This window comes from Desmodus rotundus, unplaced genomic scaffold, assembly GCF_022682495.2.
Source record: "Desmodus rotundus isolate HL8 unplaced genomic scaffold, HLdesRot8A.1 manual_scaffold_305, whole genome shotgun sequence".
NCBI lineage: Eukaryota > Metazoa > Chordata > Mammalia > Chiroptera > Phyllostomidae > Desmodus > Desmodus rotundus.
The window spans coordinates 35,469-54,639 of record NW_026527374.1 but is presented as its reverse complement, the minus strand read 5'-3'; the positions used below and the strand labels follow the sequence as shown (position 1 = coordinate 54,639).

At 60.7% G+C, this 19,171-nt stretch overlaps 2 protein-coding genes across 2 annotated transcripts; one reads left to right on the top strand and one right to left on the bottom strand.

Annotated features, from left to right (window-relative positions):
• Positions 1-3,591: 3,591 nt before the first annotated feature.
• Positions 3,592-12,489, top strand: RARA (retinoic acid receptor alpha; the record flags this gene model as incomplete). The annotated part of the gene is given in 7 exon segments (XM_053917812.1): positions 3,592-3,740; positions 5,050-5,191; positions 7,102-7,262; positions 7,506-7,682; positions 8,987-9,191; positions 9,946-10,104; positions 10,965-12,489. Coding segments are annotated over 7 exon segments (1,211 nt in total), but the record flags the coding sequence as incomplete, so codon positions are not given.
• A 1,158-nt stretch (positions 12,490-13,647) lies between these two features.
• GJD3 (gap junction protein delta 3) lies at positions 13,648-19,171 on the bottom strand. Its single transcript, XM_053917813.1, has 2 exons — positions 19,035-19,171; positions 13,648-18,295 (listed from the first exon to the last, which is right to left on the bottom strand). Exon 2 carries the CDS (start codon positions 18,289-18,291, stop codon positions 17,416-17,418), a length of 876 nt encoding a protein of 291 aa, XP_053773788.1. The 5' UTR covers positions 18,292-18,295; positions 19,035-19,171; the 3' UTR covers positions 13,648-17,415.

Here is a 19,171-nt window from a genome sequence, read left to right as displayed (position 1 = left end):
GAGCTCCAGCCCTGTCTCTTCTTTTGCCCATGAGGGCAGTTCAGCTCTTTCTGGCCCCAAGGGGAAGGGGGTGGAGCGTGGAGTCCCAGAGTCCCCTGAGTCCCCGGGTTTGGTGAGGCAGGCTGTGGGGAAGTGAAGTCTGTCCTCCACACCCTGTCTGGGCTCATAGTCTGTGTAGGTGTGTGTATGTGGGTGGAGTGCCAGTGGGCTCAGCCCCCAAGGCTGTGAGCCCCGGGTTGGGGGACCCTGAGGCGCTGGAAGACTTGGAGGCAAGAGGGGGGACTAGACCTTGCCTGGAGCATTCAGGGTCGCTAGCACTGCCTCTGCATATATGCAGGTCCTCTGGTGACAGGCCACTCCCGCCCCTCGCAGAGTTCTCCACTCCTGCCTCCCCCACCCAAGGTGGGGAGAGACAGCGTGCTGGCTTTGAGAAGAGACTCCCCCATCCTACACGGCCCTGAGGACCTTGCCACCCTCCCCAGAGCTCCCATTTGGGGGCACTAGAGGACAAGGGGTACACAGGATGTGGTTCCCCATCTGTCCCCTACCAATCTCCGCTGCTCACGCCTCTGCCCCACTCCCAGACGTCCAAGAATGTGAAGCACGTGGCCCCCTATACTGGGGGGAGGAGGAAAGATGCTTATCGGTGGCCGCTGGGCCGGGGGACCTTCTTCCGCTGCCGAGCTGCACCCGAGCCATCTCCCGCCCCAACCCCTGGGAGGAAGGGCAGTACTGAGGGCCCTGCGCCCCCTTCCCATCCCTCCCCAGGGGCTGCAAGGGGAGCTGCAGAGGAGCGGGCGCCAGCTGGATTGGGAGGGGAGCTGCTGGCTGGGGGCCCGGCTGATTTCCTGCTGATCTCCTCCAGGAAACCGGCCCCTTGTGCGAGCCTGCGAACGGCTCTTGGGCGTGGGGAATCTAGCGCGCGCTGAGCCTCCTGCCCGCCAGGAGGGGAGCGAGGGAGGGGCACCCTGGCAGCGCTGGAGGGGACCCAGGCTTCCTGGGTCGGTGCCAGCCCTGCCCGGGGTGCTGGAACTTTGAGCCGGGAAGGTGTGGTGCTTCTCCAGCCCAGGTCTTTCTACAGGAAGAGGAGAGATTTGTGGGCTGGGGCCTCTGGGCAGGGAGGTGAGTGGGGAGGGGCCAGGCCTCAGCAGTCCTTCCCCCATGGGTTGTGTGGTCCGAGTTGAAGCTGTGTCCTTAACTCTTGCAGAGGCTCTGCTTCACTCCTTCCCAAGCTGCTGGCTGGAGGCCTGAGGAGATGGGGACTGGGCCCTGACTCTGGGTCCAAAGGGCACACTGGGAAACCTCTCCGTTCCCAGGGTGACAGGTGGGATGTGCCAGAGGTAGGGGTGCAGACCCCCTTACAGCCTCGAAGGCTGGCAGCCAGCCAGCACTGCTGCGTGGGTGGAAAAAAGGCCTCAGCCCAAACTGTAGCCCCCACGTGGGGGCATCTCCCCGTCCTAGCAAACAATTCTAAAACACACATTCTGTCAGTTCCATAAACACACTCTGGACTTTGCCTGGGCTCCAAATTCCTGCAGGCATTTGCCCCGCTAGTGTGATTCTGACCCTGGAGCTGTCCCTCTGTCCCTCATCCTGGTATCCGGTGTGTCTCCCCATGTCCATGCCCTCCCCCCACTCTGTACCCCGAAGCTCCCCTGTCCTGTTCTCCCCCTCCAGTCTGGTCTGTTTTAGAGGTGGGGCCTTGGGGAGGCTGACCCAGGGCAAAGGGCTGATGGGGAGCGGAGGGGAGGCAGGTCAGTGCCTCATCCTCTGCTTGTTGGAACACTGACTAGCAATCGAGGTCACAGCCCCCCCCCCATGCTCGTGTCCTTGACGCCCCCCTCCCCAGTGCAGTCTGGATTGTCTATTGTTACTTCTTTTACGTCTTGGAAAAAGTTAGCACGACAAAGGGCTCCTTTGTCACCCACCCCTCTGCCTCCTGGCCTCACCCAGGTCCCCCAACCCTGCCCCCCAAAGCAGCTGTTCTCAGGCCTCTTGCCTGTCTGATTTGCTTGTCTGGCCTCTGGGAGAGTGGGGTGGGGAGACCCCAGGCTGGCAGTTTAGTGTTGGGGTGAGGAGCGGAGAGTGGGGGCTGAGGGCAGGGAAGAGGCCAGGGGCACCACTGGCCCTCTGCTGTGGGCTGATCTCTGGGCAGGCATGGGGTGTGGGGACTCAGCAGTGCTCGCCAGCCAGGCTGACCAGGGAAGTGGTGACCAGGCCCGGCGAGGAGCCAGGAAAGCCCTGCCAAGGTTGTTAGCCTGGCTCCTCCGTCATCGTCAGCCCGGCGGTCCGTGGTGTGTTTGCAGGTAAGGGGGGATGGAGGCAGCATGCAGTCCCCCCATGTCCGGGTGCTTCTTTTCTCTGCTCCTTGGACTTCGGGGCTGTGTGACTCACGGCTATAAGGTGCTTGGGCCAGGAGCTTTGGGCGCTTTTGAATGCCAGAACGTTGAGTGCCGGAGTTTGGGGTAAGACTAGGCAGGATTCTGGGGTGTGGGAAGAGGTGGGGATCTACCTACTGGGGAGGCCTGCTTGGCGTTCCTTGTCTTTGGACAAGTAGACTTGGCAGGGGCTTCAGGAGTGTGCTGGGTTGCCCTTTGGGGGTCTGGGTGCTGTGAGCACAGTTCACCCCCAGCTGCCCAGGCTTCAGGAACAGACGACCCCCCCCCCCTCCCCGCAGCCAGCCCAGCCGTGCTCTGCCTGGGGTGGTGGGCATGGAGCCAGGCACTGGGGAGGGTTTGGCTAGTGAGGGCCGCCCTGCTGGCTGGGTCAGCCCTCCTGGTTGCCCTCTTGGAGCTGAATCACAGGAGGAGAGGGGGGCAGTAACCCGGACACAGTATTGAGGCCAGACAGACAGAGCATTGATGAGAACAGACCCCCATTGTCATGCTGCTGCCCCCAGACTGGGCACCCAGAGGAAGGCGCTTCCGGGGCCCATAGGGACTCCTTTCCCTGTCTGCAGGCGGGGACCCCTTGCTTATCAGGGAGTCCCTGCCTGCCTTGCCCCAGCATTTGCAACTTTTTTTTGCACACCCTGCCTGGAGTCCCCCGCCAGGGGATTGTTTGGGTGGAGGAGGGGCTGTGACTGCTGTCAGGGGTGGGGGAGCGGAAGCTGAGGAGATGGGGGAGTGGCCGGCTTTGAATATCCTGTTGACCCCAGTTTCCTCTGCCCCCAGCTTGTGTCCTCGTCCCTCCCTCCTCATGGGCCTTAACCCCTTCCTAACTTGGGGAGGTGGGTCCAGGCTGCCCAGGGGCCCGGGCTTTAGAACCAGGCCGGCTCCCACCCCCACTGCCCAGGTACAGCCCTGTCTGCAGGCAAATCCATACACATGTGAGGGTTTATCATCAGATCTTTCTGGGTTTGAAGGTGGGGTCCTGGGAAAGTAGATGGGAGAGTAGATGGGGTGCTGATGGCTTCATTGGCAACCTCGTTCCCTAAGTCTGGCTAGGGAGTCCTAGCTTTCCTGAGACTGTGTTCCTGCCCCCGGGTTGGGAGGATGGGAGGGGCTCCTGGGAAAGGCCCGGAGGCGGGATGGGCAGGTGTGAAGGATAGCAACCTGGGTCTCTAACCGCCCCTCCCTCTGCTCTCTCTAGCCATCGAGACCCAGAGCAGCAGTTCCGAAGAGATAGTGCCCAGCCCCCCCTCGCCGCCCCCCCTCCCCCGCATCTACAAGCCTTGCTTCGTCTGCCAGGACAAATCCTCAGGCTACCACTATGGGGTCAGCGCCTGTGAGGGCTGCAAGGTGAGTGGAGTCCTCAGGAAAGACGGTCCTGATTAGATTAATGGGACGTCCCCACCGCCAGGTCCTGGGAGTCTGCTGTTGGGGGGGTGGGTGGAGTGTCCCTGAGGCTGTTGCCCTTGTGGCTACATGGGAGGGGGCAGCAGCCTGGGAGGAGAAGCAGCCTGCAGCAGAGCCTCCCGTAGATGAGCAGGGCGCCCCCAGACCAGAGAGGACCCCTCCTGCTTGAGCTCCTTTCCCTGTCTCCATCCTCCAGCCAGCAGGGCGTGAGCCTGCGCGCCACCGCTGCCCAGGTTGCCATGGTGAGCTGGCTGCCGACAGGCTCTCCTTGGCTGGGGACCCAGGAGGCCTGCCCCCTGTGGCCCTGCCTGAACCTCCCCATGGCGGCCTGGCAGGGCAGGCGCCTTGCCTTGGCCTCTCCTTCAGATGCTCCGGCTGTGGGCTCCCCAGTGTCGGGCTGGATTTCCCTTTGCCCACGTCAGGCTCCGAGGTACAGATGTGGCTGCCACCTTCCTGGCGGCTGCAGGCATGGCCTCTCCTCATCTCCCAGGGCCGGGGCCTCTGTACCTGCATCTTCCCCAGAGGCTGGGGCTCAGAAACCATACAGTTTGGGGACTTGGGGCTCCAGACTGCCTGCCCCTCAGCCTGGGCTGGCTGTTCCCGGGTGTGGGGCCACGATCAAGGGCAAAGCAGAAGGCCTCAGAGTGTGTGTGTCTGCCTGTCCCGATGGGTTGTCCCCAGTCTGTCCCTGGCCTGTCAGCCTATCTCTGGCCAGCCTGTTCAGGGAGCCCCCAACCAGCCCGGTCCACCTGGGATCAGTCCATGCACGCCTCCCTGGCTGGCGACCACGCATCTTGCTGCTTGTTCCTGAGAGGGTGTGCGCCTTCACCCCTGTGACCAGCCTATGCGTGTCCCTGCACGGCCTCTTCCCGCTTGCCTTCTCTCCATGTTCTGAGCCCAGGGCTATGGGCTCCAGAGTTCTGTGTCTCTCCCATCTAGCCCCTTCCCCCCTTTCCTGATGCAGTGGTGGCCCTGCTGTCCTTTTCCCAAGGAGGGAGGAGCAGGGTCTGTGGGTGCAGTTTGGGGGGAAGACCTCTGCCTGCTTACAGTGTGGAGGCAGGTGCTGGGGTTCCTTTGGGAGTATCCACGTAGGTGGGCTCTTCTACCCCCTTACCTGGCCTGCTCAGGTAGGTCATGGCCAAAGGCTCGGGGCAGCAGTGGCCTGGCCTTCTGTGCCCCTGGCCGAGGCCACGGGCTGGTTTGGCTCCCACTGTGGGTGTGGCTGATCTGTCTCCCTCCCCTCCATACTCAGGGCTTCTTCCGCCGCAGCATCCAGAAGAACATGGTGTACACGTGTCACCGGGACAAGAACTGCATCATCAACAAGGTGACCCGCAACCGCTGCCAGTACTGCCGGCTGCAGAAGTGCTTCGAAGTGGGCATGTCCAAAGAGTGTGAGTGCCGGGCTGGGCCACAGCTAGGCAGGCCCGTGATGCTCCTAAAGGCCGGAGAGTTGGGGGGCAGGAGGGGATGTGTGTGCAGGAGTGTGAGCTTGCACACCTGTGCTGTGGTGTGTGGGCTTGTGGTTAGGGATGGTGTATGTATAGCTGCGGCGACTGTCTGTGCATCTGGCTGGCTGTGTGTCCACATGCAGACAGCCGTTCCTGTTTGCACATGGCTGGCTGGCTGTGGTTGCACACACGTGTGCTTGTGTGTGTGCCCCAGGCCAGCTGGCTTCCAGACGCTGGTTGGCTTTGGGGCAGCCCCCAGAGGCACCCCAGCTCCCTTTGGGTTGCGTGTCTTAGGGAAGGGCCTGCACTGAGGGGTGCCGGTTGTGTGTGTGTGTGTGCGTGCGTGTGCGCCACGGGGAGGGTGCGGCTGGCACAGGGATCTAAACACCATTGTCCGGTGGTGGAGCCTGGGCTCCCGAGTTGGAAGAGAGAACTGGGACTTCTCAGACCCCAGAGGGGCGGGGGTTTCCAGCTTGGGCTCAGCTGAGGCTGGATGGAGGGAGAGGGGAGGGCTGGACAGGGAGACCCTCTTGTGTTGAATCATGGATGTTGCCGTGGTGACCGGTGATTGATGATGTCAGAGATAAATGACGCTGACAGACGCCTCCTTGTCTGCGTGGCCGTTGCCATGGAGCCTGAGCCTTGGGGGATGGGGTGGGGGAGGGGGCTGCAGGACCCCCTAGCCCTTTGTGGGTTGGGCAGTGGAAGAAGAAAGTGGGAAAGGGGTGTGGGGGACCACAGAGCCCCAGGCAGGAGAGGAGGGGTCCTGCATCACCCTGCTACCTCCTGCCACAGGAGGCAGGGGCTGCCTTCTTAGGGACCCAGAAAGTGGTGGCTCCTCCAGGCGGCAGAGTGGGTGACCACTTGTGACCCTCAGGGCCCAGCACTTTCTTATCCCTCTGTTTCTGCCACCTTCCACTCCCAAAAGGACCAGGGTGGGGACCCCTCTCCCTCCCACTGCCATTGCCCCCTTTCGCCGGCTCCCTCCTCCTCTGTGGCTGCTCTGTGCCCCGGAGCCGAGCAGCTGCCATTTCAATAGAATTAAAGCTTCCGAATGATAAACGTCTTGTCACAGCTGCAATTTTCTCTTCCCAAATTATCCCCCCACTCTCCCTCTCCCTCTCCCTGCTCTCCCTTGCACTTTATTGAATTTGCAGAATTGACATGAGTGATCTCCAAATTATGCCAGTGCCCCCCCACCCGCTGCCCCCTCCTGGGGCCCCTGCCCCCACCCTCTCTTCCTCCAGCGTCAGCAGCCACCACCACTGGCCCTGTGAGTGATTGTGTGTCTGGGATAATCGGCTAGTAACGACCCCATCGCTTCTTTAAAGCCGAGTGGTGTGTGCGGCTCAGCGCCCCTGGTGATTTGTCAGCTCCCCAAGCTAATGGGCCGAGAGATTCTCCCGTCAGGCCCCCCCTTCTCCCTCCCCCCTTCTCAGGATGGGGAGCCCGGCACCGCCCCTGCCAGAGGAGAGGAGCTGCTTCCTCTTCTTCCAGGGAGACTGCTGCCAGGAGGGCTGAGGGCCAGGGGAGGCTGCTTGTTCTTCCTGGAAGCAGGGGGTGGGGGGGCAGAGTACGGACATGGGACACTCTGGCTTTCAGACTGGGACCCCATCATGTCCCTGGAGTGGGTATGTGGGGCCACAGGCACGGGGTCCTGGGGTTCTGGGGTCCTGGGGTCCTGGGGCAGGACTTGGTGTCCGTGTCAGATGGGCATAGCACGGTGGGCTGTGAGCTGACGCCTTTTCCGTCTGTGTGCGGCGTGTGTGTGCAGCGCTGGTGGTAGGAGCTCGGGCGGGGGGCAGACCGCTGCCTGCTCCCGCTCTCTGACCACTGGCCTCTGCCCTCCACAGCTGTGAGGAACGACCGAAACAAGAAGAAGAAGGAGGCGCCCAAGCCCGAGTGCTCCGAGAGCTACACGCTGACGCCAGAGGTCGGGGAGCTCGTGGAGAAGGTGCGCAAAGCGCATCAAGAGACCTTCCCGGCCCTCTGTCAGCTGGGCAAATACACTACGGTACGGCTTCCCCCAGCCTGGCGGGGCGGCGCGCCCCTTCTCCTGCCAGGCTGGCTCCTACTCACCCCTGCCCTGGCCTCCTCCACGTCCTCCCTTTTCCTTCTTCACCCTCCTCCTGCTTCCTCTTCCCATGGAGCTCTCGGGAAGTGAAGGCTGGGTTCGGGGCAGGCCTATGGGGCTGGTGGAGCCAGGCCAGGAAGGGGTGCCGTGAGGAGAAGGCCCTCACTCTCCCTGTCCTCTCAGAACAACAGCTCAGAACAACGTGTCTCTCTGGACATCGACCTCTGGGACAAGTTCAGTGAACTCTCCACCAAATGCATCATTAAGACTGTGGAGTTCGCCAAGCAGCTGCCTGGCTTCACCACTCTCACCATTGCTGACCAGATTACCCTTCTCAAGGCCGCCTGCCTGGACATCCTGGTGAGGGTCTGCACCCCGCCCACCCGGGCACCGTCCCGTGTCCTTGGAGGACGTCTGCCACTCACATGACCACCTTCCCAAACATCCTTCTGGACTGGACCTGGCCCGATGCCCACCCGCCCAAACGTCTACCCTTCCTCTCCCCGTGTGTCATTTGTCCGCTTGTCTGCCTGTCTACCTGGCCACTCGGCCCCTCAGCACCTGGCTGTTCACTAGTTCCCCCACTTATCTGCACACGCGCCCATCCACCCTCTGTTAAGCTTTCTGTCCAGCCACGCATCTTCCCATCTGTTCAGTTGCAATAAAGATTCCCCTGGGACCTTGTGTGGCTAGGCCTCGAGCTGGGTGTCAGGAACAGACAGGAACACCACGCTATTGCCTTTCTTAAAAACCTTCCGTTTTTGGAAGCGACATAGGTAAACAGAGGGGGCAAACTGTGGTAAGTGCTGGCTGGCCATGGCGAAGGCTGTCCTCCCTCCACGCAGACGAGGGAGCCACAAGGCTGGGCCTGGGGGAGAGGTCCAGAGGGGTAGGCATCTTAGGCTGTAGAAGGGGCATGGGAGGGGCGTCACTTACTTAGGGCAGGATGCGAAGGGCTTGCTATTCTGAGTCCAGCTGGGGTCAGGCGATGGGTGGGGCCAGAGGGTGGGATGGACTGGAGGCCAGATTGGGGACAGTGGTGGCTGCCAAAGCCTCCATTGACGAGGACTCTGCTCCCTGGCGTCCTGACAGGCTCAGCCTTCTCAGCCACCTGCAGGGTGAGGAGCGTGGGCTGTGACTTCCAGGGAGGAGCGGGCAGGTGCAGAGTGTGCTGTCTCCAGGCAGCCTCCCACCTCCACGTGCTGGGTGCAGGAGGCAGGATGAGGGTTTGGCACAGGGGAAGCTGGTGCACATTAAGTGAGCTCCTGTTGTGTGCCTTGTCCTGTAGACATAAATTCGCTATGCAATTCTGGTTTCGGAGAACTCTGAATTCTCTGCATGGAGACAGGAGGCTGACCCTGAAGCAGACCCATACAGAAGCTGCCCGCCGTGTGTGGCTGATGAAACTTATATTAATGAACATTAAACTTAACTTAGCTCAGTTCCTCAGTTGCACTAGTGTGGTTTTGGTGTCCAGTGGCTACACTGGCTGGTGGCCACTGTGCTGGATGGTGCAGACACAGAACATTTTCGTTATTGTGGACAAGGCTATCGGGCTGCACCGGGCTGGCTGGCTGCCAGGTGGTCCTGTGGGGACAGATGCTGGGGCTCGGAATGCCAGGGGATGGGCTGAGTCCCTAAACTCGTGCCTCCGCTGTATCTAGATCCTGCGGATCTGCACGAGGTACACGCCCGAGCAGGACACAATGACCTTCTCGGATGGGCTGACCCTGAACCGGACCCAGATGCACAACGCCGGCTTTGGCCCCCTCACAGACCTGGTCTTCGCCTTCGCCAACCAGCTGCTGCCCCTGGAGATGGATGATGCTGAGACTGGGCTGCTCAGCGCCATTTGCCTCATCTGTGGAGGTGCGTGGGGGCCTGGGCCTGGGGCAGGCCCAGGGTGGTGGTGAAGCCCCTCACCAGGATGTCCGGGGGGTCACCAGATCAGAAAAGGACCTTGGCTCCTGTCAGGTCCTGCTTAGAGGGGGAAACTGAGTCCTAGGGGTAGGAGCCTGCCTGTGGCCACACAGCAAGGGTGTGGTAGTAGAGACCTGAACTCTTGGTCCCCACTTAGACCACCCAGGTTCAAGTCCTGGCCAGCTTTAACCTTGAGCCGGTTGCCAAACTTCTCTGAGCCCCCATTTCCATAAAGCGAGACAATGATGGTCCCCCTCGTAAAGTCGATGGTCCGATGGAGGTGGTCATTAATAAAGGCGCGGTGCCCAGAGTAAGGCTTATTTAGTAAGTACCGGCTGCCGCTACTGTGTTAATGTTGGGGTTCTGCAGTGTCCTGCTGATGTCCATAATGGGGGGAATGGGAGACCTGCCTGAGCTTCTTCTGTCTGCTTGAGGTTGGCACCGCTTGTGTTCAGGGGTCCCGTCCCTGTGAACGGGGCCGTCAAGGCTGGCTTTGGGCAGTCTGCGTCGTCCTCTTAACATCTGAGGGCTTTTATCAAAGCACACAGACACCCTCCACTGCCCTGTGTGGGGAGGCCCTGGGAGAAGTGAGGCCCAGCTTGTGGCCTGGACAGGTGCGCCCCCCGGTGGCCAAGGATGGGAGCGCAGCGGTGGTCCTAGCTTAACCAGGGCACCTGCTCAGAGGGCACCTCTGCTTTCCCAGACCGGCAGGACCTGGAGCAACCAGACAGGGTGGACATGCTGCAGGAGCCGCTGCTGGAGGCGCTGAAGGTCTATGTGCGGAAACGGAGGCCCAGCCGCCCCCACATGTTCCCCAAAATGCTGATGAAGATCACGGACCTGCGAAGCATCAGTGCTAAGGGTGAGGCTCCCACACCTGGAGGGAGGCCCCATGTCCCTGCCGGGGCTGGGTCCCAACAGCTGGCCCAGGACCCACGCCACGTCCCCCACATCTGAGCCAACACCCCATGTCTTTGTGCCCAGGACGATGCCCCACTCATCAGGACCCAAGCTGTCTCTGTGTCTAGGCCGAGGTCCCCCAAACCCCCACCATGCCCAGGTGACCTGTCTGTGAGCTCTACTTGTCCCCTTTGCATGGTGGTTACGGGCATAGCTGTGGAACCAGACGGTGTAAGTGTATGTCCTTGAGCAGGTCACCTAGCAGCTCTGAGCCCATCTGAGGAGTGAGGGTGGCAATGGTGTTTACCGAGTTGCTTTGAGGTGTCAGCAGGAGAAACTGTAACACACAGCACATAGGAAGCACCCAGTGTCAGACAAGGTGGTGTGACCCCAGAGCCCCAGTTCACAACCGCTTTCCCCTCTGCTGCTCGGACCTGGGGAATTAAGGGAACTGCTCACAGCCCTGGCCGGGTAGCTCAGTTGGTTAGAGATCAGTCCAATACCCCAAGGTTGAGGGTTTGATCCCCAGTCAGGGCACATACAACAATCACCAATGGATGCATAAATAAGTGGAACAACAAGGAAATGTCTCTCTCTCACTCTCTCTCTCGCTGCCCCGCCCCCCCCCCCCCCCCGCCCTCTCTCTCTAAAGTCAATTTAAGAGAGAGAGATACTGTGTCAAAGAGCCAAGCCCCAAGTTCAGTGTGTGGCGGATGCTGGTTGCCCACCCGCTGCACCTGCCCTCCTGGCCGTGCTCGCTTGCAGGGCGTGCAGGGCCGGGGTTGGGGGTGTGTGCTGACCTCTGCCCCTCCTCTCCTGCAGGGGCTGAGCGGGTGATCACTCTGAAGATGGAGATCCCGGGCTCCATGCCACCTCTCATCCAGGAGATGCTGGAGAACTCAGAGGGCCTGGACACTCTGGGCGGACAGCCTGGGGGCGGCGGGCGGGATGGGGGTGGCCTGGCTCCCCCGCCCCGCAGCTGTAGCCCCAGCCTCAGCCCCAGCTCAAACAGAAGCAGCCCGGCCACCCACTCCCCGTGACCGCCTGCACCCCGTGGACATAGCCCTTGCCCTTGCCCGGCTTTTCTCTGCCTTTCTACCAACCATGCGACCCCAGGCAGCCCTGCCCCCTACCTGTCCTCGGGACAGGAGGGAGGAGGTGGCCACTCATTGGACAGAGGCCTGGTGCTACGGACTGTTACTCTGTGGCCTGGGTTGACATCAGGGGCAAGGTCACAAACTGAGTGAGGACCCCTGGTCTTGGGTCTCGGGATGGGGCCTGGGGGCCTTGTGTTCATGAAGACACCTCTCTGCCCGCCTCGCCGCATCTTCATCACCAGCAAATGCCAGGACCTGGTTCCCCCATCCTCAGAACTTGCAAGCCATTGCCCCCTGGTTGGGGAGCCCCCTTTGCCTCAGTTGGGGACAGAGGGGGTGGGCCAGGGGCGGGGGGTTCCCCCTGTACATACCTGCCATACCCCAGGTATTCTCGCTGGTTTTGTTTTTATTTTAATTTTTTTTTTTTGGTTTTGATTTTTTAATAAGAATTTTCATTTTAAGCACATTTATACTGAAGGAATCTGTGCTGTGTATTGGGGGGAGCTGGATCCAGAGCTGGGGGGGTGGGCCCTGGGGGAGGGCAGTGGCTCAAAGGGGCCCCCACTCTCTCTGCGTGTCCCTGTGTTCCCCGGCCCTCCTCCCTAGCCTTTTTCTCCTGTTTTCTCTTTAAAACTGTGAAGTACTAACTTTCCGAGGCCTGCCTCCCCTCCTTTGTGCTGGGGAAGCAGCCAGCTCCCTTCTCCCTCTGCCTAACCACTGGTTATGGACAACAACTGGCAGCCCCCAGAAGGAGAGTGCCCACCACCAGAGGTGGGTTGGGGCCGAGCACGGGTCCCTCAGTGTACACTTGAGCATGTCTCTGCCCTGTGTACTTGGCTGACCTGTCTAGTCCGCATCAGGGCCCACATGGGCTAAGCCCTCCAGCCCCCACTTTGAAGGGGCAGGCCAAGGGCTCTGAGCTGTCCCTGCCCCCCAACCTCACAGCCACCAGCACCACTCACAGGGCCCCCAGACAGACACACACAGGCCGACAGACAAGCTTGGCCCCAGCTCCTCCATTTTCCTGGCCTGCCCCCAACCCCCACCCTATACCCGTGCCCCTCCTTTCCCCGCAGGACGGGCCTAAGAGGGGGGGTCCCCTACCCTACACCCCTGGGCTGGGGGAGCCGGCTCTGCCCTGCCCCCCATGCCCCAGGGTTGGGGTCTCATCCCCCAGAGCCCGCTGGTGCACCTGTTACTGTTGGACTTTCCACTGAGATCTACTGGATAAAGAATAAAATTCTATTTATTCTACACACGCCTCGTGCTGCATCACCGCCTTCTCTGTGTCTGGGTGAGGGACTGGGGCTGAGGGGTCGCACAGGAGGACCGCGGCCCACCTTGTGCTGCGGTCTGGAGACCCTGTGGTAGGAGACAGGCCTTTTGGGGAGCACTTGGTTTGTGTCAGGGAGCCCCACTATGGAGGGGGCAAAGGGGGAGGGAGAGAAACTGCCCCTGCCCTCAGAGTATCCCCAGTCGGAGGGAAAATACCAGCCCCAGGTAGGTCCCCAGGAGTCCCAGTCTGGGAGAGGAAGCCAGCCCTGCCTTCAGAGGGTTCCTAGCCCTTGGGAACCCGGAGGTGTGTTCTGGGGGTCATTTGATGGCAGAGTTCTATTTTCGGGGTGAACACACAGACTTGATCTTCATGGCAGAGTGGTGGTTGGCATGGGGACCTGGATCCTGGGCTCATGGCGACCTGACCTTACAAGAATGCAGAATTGGGGTAGAAGCTGAGGCCAGCCCGCCATTCCTCTGCCCTCCACTTCCCGCCCCTAAGGTCAGGTCTGTGAGCAGGAAGCCCAGAGCACAGCTTGCAGGGGAGCCTGGATGCTCCTGGTTGAGGGGGCGGAGTGCGGCAGCCTTCAGGGGTCCTCAGAGACCAGAGGTGCTCACCCCTTACACTACACCTCAAGGCTCAGAGAGGGCAGTGCCCTTGTCCAGGGCCACGCAGCAAATGAGTGGCAGATAGAAAACCAGTATTCAGGGCTCCCACCTCTCAGCCAGGGTTCTTTCCCGGATCGCTGAAGCCCTGGAAGAAGCGTCAGATACCGAAATGTTGGGGGGTCTGGGGAGGTGGCGGTGGAGGCTGTGTTTGGGAAGAGTTAGTGGCGCTGGGCAGGAAAGGGTTTCTTCCGCTGGGGTCCGCTTGCCATTCCTACAACAGCCGCCAGGTGGCGCCAATTCCTCGCTTATCTCACCCTCTGGCCCTGGCTGGAGCGAGCAGCCGACAGAGTCCTCCCCCAATAAATATTTTCTCACACTTTCTTTGTGAATCCGAGATGAAATCTAACACAGATACCTGTACAATATGCTATCGCACTGTATTGTAGAGGAGAAGTGAAGGGGAAGTGCTATGAATTTCAATGTGTTAATGCTTGGGCACAGCCACATGGCAGATAGGACATAGCCCCGTGTTTGCTTCTGCTTTTAATGAACTCATTTGGATTTAAAGAAGTCAGATGGTCAGAAGCCATTGTGCAGATGAAGCGCAGGGAACTTGAAGAGTATGGTTGGATGTTGAAATAAAAACTAACAGTGTATAGCAAATCCATGCAAAACAAAAGATCCCCAATGAAACCCGGAACGGTTTGCATATGGAGCAGGTTTTACTATGAGAGGGTGCAGCGGGACCGTCTGAAGTCGCCTATGACAATTCTTTAGTGCGGGAGAACCTCGTGGCAGTCTGAACCCCTGCTCACCAGATGCCAGCAGGCCCCCCTCGTGTGGACAGTGGTCCGTACATTTACAAAGTGCCCCCCTTGGGGCAGCACCTTGGCCGTTGGACCCTCCAGGGCTTGAGATTGCCCACCAGGGTTCGCAGCTCACGGCTGCAGAGCAGAGTTTTTGGACCGCGGCACACTTTGTGCCCAGGAATTCTTCCTGTGCATTGTAGGGTGTTTCGCAGCATCCCTGACCTTTGCCCACTAGAAGCTAGTTGCACCTCCCACCCAGCTGTGACTACCAAATATATCTGCAGGCTTTGTCCAATGTCCCCCAGGGGAGACGCCCTGGGGTGCCGTCTGGTCACCCAGGGCTGACGTGTGCTTTGTGTGGTGCTAGGCCCCGTCCTCCATGGGGAGACTGACCCAAGGATGGTGACTGGGATACAACTGGGGGAGGACAGTGACGGGGTCTTGCTTGGACATACAGGATCTCAAGGAAGAGGAATTTAACCAGATCTGGGACAAGGCTAGGAAGGCTTCCTGGAAGAGGTGCCCTCCCCCCAGCTGAAGCTCTAAGGGGAAGAATTAGCTAGATGGGATGCAGAAGTGATTAATAGCTTCATGTGATCAAAAACTGTCTCCAGCTCTGTATTCTAACGATTTTCAGTTTTGGGTTGGAATGGTGGAGGGGGTGAGGCTGGGACAGGTCAGATCAGGGCCAGGTGAGGAGCTAGACTTGATCCTGAGGTGATGGGAGTGAAGGCTCTTATGGCAGCAAGGGCGGCGTTCAGATTGGCATTGCAGGGGGAGGAGCTGAAGCAGCGGGAGTACTCTGGCCATCGGCGACAAGGCTGACCCAGAGCAGCCCCCAAAGGGGTGGAGAAGAGCGGTCAAGGGGAGGAAATGCTTAGATGGTAAATGGGTGGACCAAGTGATTGATGGGATGGGGGAGGCAGGCAGAGGATGAGCCGCGGCAACAGCGGGCGCAGGTGGCATGGGTGTGTGGAGACACTAGCAACTGAGAGAAGAACTAAGAAAGTTGAGGTTATTGAGCGCCTGCCTGCGAATCAAAGGGTCACAGGTTCAATTCCCAGTCAGGGCACACACTGATGTTTCTTCCCTCTCTCTCTCCCTTCCCCTCTCTAAAAGAATAAATAAAATCTTAAAAAAGAAGAAAGTTGTGGTTGCATTTGGGGTGCTAGTTACCCCCACCTTCCCTGTGCCTCACTCCACACTGGCCACACTGGCCTCCTTGCTGGCCTCACACACCCCCAGCATATTGCTGAGCCTCAGGGCCTTTGCACTCGCCACTCCCTGCAACTGGAATGCTCTTCCTGGAGACAGTGTCAGGGCTAGCCCCTTGCTACATTCTGTTACGTGTCACTGATCAAGGATGTCATTCTCTCTCCCCTTACCTTGGCCTGGTGGTATATTCTGTATTTATTATCGGCCTGCCCCACCGGAACGTAAGCTCCACGAGGGCAGGTTTCGTTCATCACCGTGGACCCCCATCTGGGTTGGCTCTGTTCAACACCGCAGCACCACCCTCGTGTGGCAACTGAGTCTGGACATGCGGCCGGTCCAGCCTGAGCCGTGATGCAAGTGCGAAATCCACTCAGGATCCCAAAGTCAGCGCAAAGAATCTAAAATATCTCCTTGATACTTTTTATATTGATGATGTGCCGGGATTTTTGGACGTATTGGCTTACAGAAAATTTATTGCTAAATTAATTTCACCTGTTTTCTTCTTTTTACCATGGCGAGTGGAAAACTTGAAATCACACATGTGGCTCATGTCCTAGTTGTACGGAGCTCCGCTGATCTCGAGCATTGCTCAGCACATAGTAAGTGCAGTGAGTATTCAGTGGGTACATCTGGAAAACAGCTGGGCATTCGGGTCTGAGTCTGGGTGGAGGGGCCCGGGCCGCAGCCGCAGAACTGTTACCAGCGAGATGGTGACAGGTGCTGTGTGGATAAGCACTCGGCCTCGGGGACACCTTCAGTTGCTTGTCCCATACAAATTCACTAAGCGCCTCCTATGGGCCAGCGAGGAGGAGGGCACGTGCTCTGCCTGGGGAGGCACAGGTAGAGGCAGGGAAGAGCCTGCTCTGACTTGGGGCGGGGAAGCTCTCAGGGAAGGCTTCTGTTTTCTTCTCAGGTGAGACCGAAAGGCAGGTAGGCATTCGGTAGCTAGAGTTGGGGGAGGGTGGCTACAGAGAGGGAGCTGCTTCAGACAGAGGTACAGCATGTTTCATCACTGGAGGCAAAATTTGGCCACTGTGCTTGCTAGGAAGAGAAACTTCAGGATGGTTTGGAGCACGGCAACCCTGGGAAGCCAGACAACGGGGCTGGAGGCCTGGGAAGCAGGGCCTGTGTGTGCTGAGTGTGCGGGGTGGGGGTGGGGGTGCTTCAGAAGCTTTGTTCAGGTGCTGGACTGGCTCTGAGAATGGGGAAGCCCACAGGGCAGAAGTGGGGGCCACTCAGAAAGCTCCCTCTGGCTGTTGTGCAAGCAGAAGTCCAGGCCGGAGAACTGAGGAAGAGGAGGCATGAAGGAGGACAGAGAGGGGAGGGCCGGGGATGTAGGAGACAGTCAAGAGGACAGAGGAGAGTGGGTCAAGGCAGCCTGCTCAGCAGGGTCTGAGGGACTGGGCCAAGGTCAGGTGGTGCCCCTGGTTGTCAGTCCTGGCTGATCCTATGGACAGCGGCTCCGCTGGGGTGGTATTAGAAGGAAGATCGCTGGGGGCAGAGGGGGAACCGCAGGGGGACAGGAGGCTGACGCATTTTGTATTCCCCCAGGAGGGAAGAGGGTGGGGGAAATGCAGGGCCAGGAGCACGTTTGGGGGGAGGTTTCTTGAGTATGGGAGGGACTTAACCATGCTTATGAGCCGGGGAAAACTGCAGCAGGTGAGGAGGGTGAAGCTAGAATTGAAAAGTCTTGCCGTCTGACCCGCTGCCCAACCCCATTCTACCTTTGTGAGGGGGAGGGCCTTGCCCCGGCCACCTCCCGAGTGTGGATGGTGCTCACAGGCCCTACAGACAGACCAGGGTGAAGGGCACCGGCCCTGCCCCCTTCCTGTGTGGGCTCCCTCGGGTGCGGAGACCTTCCTGGGATGCCCCTGAAGGTGAGGGCGGCGCCCACAGGCATGTCAGAGACCCCCCCCCCATGGAGCCCACACAGGGCGTGTGTCGGGATGCTGGTGTCGCAGTTGTTTCTGTCCTCAGTGCGACAAGCAGGCCACCGCCTGAACCCGCACTTCCCCCTGCCCTGGCCTGACCACTTTCTCTCAGCCTCCTGCCCTGTACCCCACCCCGCCCCCTTCCTTCCCACCGCGGACAGGGAATCCCCGCCTGCCTCCGTTCATTCTCTGCCTCGGCGACGCGCGCCGGGGGAGCGAGAACCAGGGCTGCCCCGCGGGCCTCCCGGTGCGTGCCTTCTGCTCAGGCAGCGTCCTGGCAGCAAACCCAGCAGAAGAGGGGTTGGGCCTCTGACCTCACCCTACGCCCGAGGCAGCTCTAGATGGCCAGGTCCTGGCGGACCGTGGCCAGTGACACCTTGCTGCGGCCGCTGCCACCCTCGCTGTCGCCCGCCGGTGCCCGGTGCGCATAGGCGGGCGGGGCGTAGGGGTCGGGCCCGGGCCTCCTGGAAGGCAGGGCAGGCGGCGGCGGGAGCAGCTTCTGGGCCTCCTCGTGCGCCCTGTTGCAGCGGTTGTCGCGCTCGGCCGCTTGGCGCGGGCGGCCCTTCCAGAGCAGGTGGCTCAGCTCGGCCACGCTGAGCAGCGCCGAGAGCAGCCCCACGGCGAAGTAGAAGACCACGAAGACGGTCTTCTCGGTGGGCCGGCTCACGAAGCACTCCACGGTGTGCGGGCAGGGCGGGCCGCTGCACGCGAAGTGCGGGGCCACGCGGAAGCCGTAGAGCAGCGTCTGGCCGGCCAGGAAGGCCAGCTCGGCCAGCAGGCGCAGCGCCACGCTGAGCAGGTAGCAGCGGCGCGCGCGACGGGCGCGCAGGGCGCAGGGCGGGCACGGGCCCTCCGGGAGCCCCGGGGCGCACGGCGTCCCCTTCTCGGCGGCCGCGCCTCCGGGCGCCTTGCTGGCCTGGTGCGTGGAGTAGACGACGAAGAGCACCGGCGGCGCCGAGAGCAGCAGGATGTGGAAGAGCCAGAAGCGGTAGTGGGAGACCGGGAAGGCGCGGTCGTAGCAGGTCTGGCGGCAGCCCGGCTGCAGCGTGTTGCACACGAACTCCTCCTGCTCGTCCTCGAACACCGCGCCGCCCACCGTGGCCAGCACCAGGATGCGGAAGATGAGCATGACCACCAGCCACAGGCGGCCCACCAGCGGCGACTGCAGCTGCACCGCGTCCAGCAGCGAGCCGAGGAACGCCCACTCCCCCATGGCGCTGCGGACGAAGGGTGCGGGTCAGAGGCCGCGGTCGGCGTTCCCGCCCGTCCACGCCCACCGGGGTGGGGTCCGTTAGACCTCCTCTAACTTCAGGGTGAGTCGGGGGTCAGGGTAGCAGGTAGTTTGTGGGAAGAAAGGAGTTAGCAAGGGGGGCAGAGGCGGAGGTAGGAGGGGGTTAGGTGCTTCTCCTCTAAGGGTGTCCGTCTCCCTAGGCCCGATGGGTGCTGGGGAGGAGCCGCACCCTGGTGCTTTAGCCGGACACCCATGGGCTCCTCCAGAGCCTAGATTCCTCGGAGCGGAACTTGGAGGTCAGCCAGGCCGCCCCTGAAGGGCCTTTGTAGAAGCAGAAGCTAGCTGCACCCTGCGCGCTGTTTTCCACGGGCGAGAGTGGTGCCTCCAGACCCAATTTGGTGCACCTGGGAGACACAGGCACCCAGCCGACCCAGCAGAACGCCACCTCTTTCTTTTTCTGCCCTTTTTACTGCAGAGAATTTCTCTCTGAGTTGTGGGGTGACACAAAAGTAGCCCCACTTCTGTAACTCTGTCTGGACCCTTTGTCCTGGGTGTCCCCTGCCATCTGACCCCAGCAAGGCAGGAATGCGGCCCAGTCCTCTCCCATACCCTCCCGAGCTCCCCATGACTTCCAGTCTCCCACGACTCCCGAGAGCCTCCCCCGCACACTCACGCAGGCCCCACGGGCTCCTGGGGCCCCCAGACCCGCAGTGGGCCCCACTCACCCTGTGGCTGGAGCTGAGGTGTTAGACTTGAGCGAGGGATCTTGGGAGATGGCTGGGACCTGTTCCTCCTGGTCCCTCTTTCATTTTCCCTTTCAGATTTGGCCGGGATGGGTGACAGGACAGGATGGCCGAGAGGG

What these genes read in the sequence shown, in the direction of transcription:
- GJD3 (XM_053917813.1), bottom strand. Translation starts at nt 18,291, where the DNA reads ATGGGGGAGTGGGCGTTCCTCGGCTCGCTGCTGGACGCGGTGCAGCTG.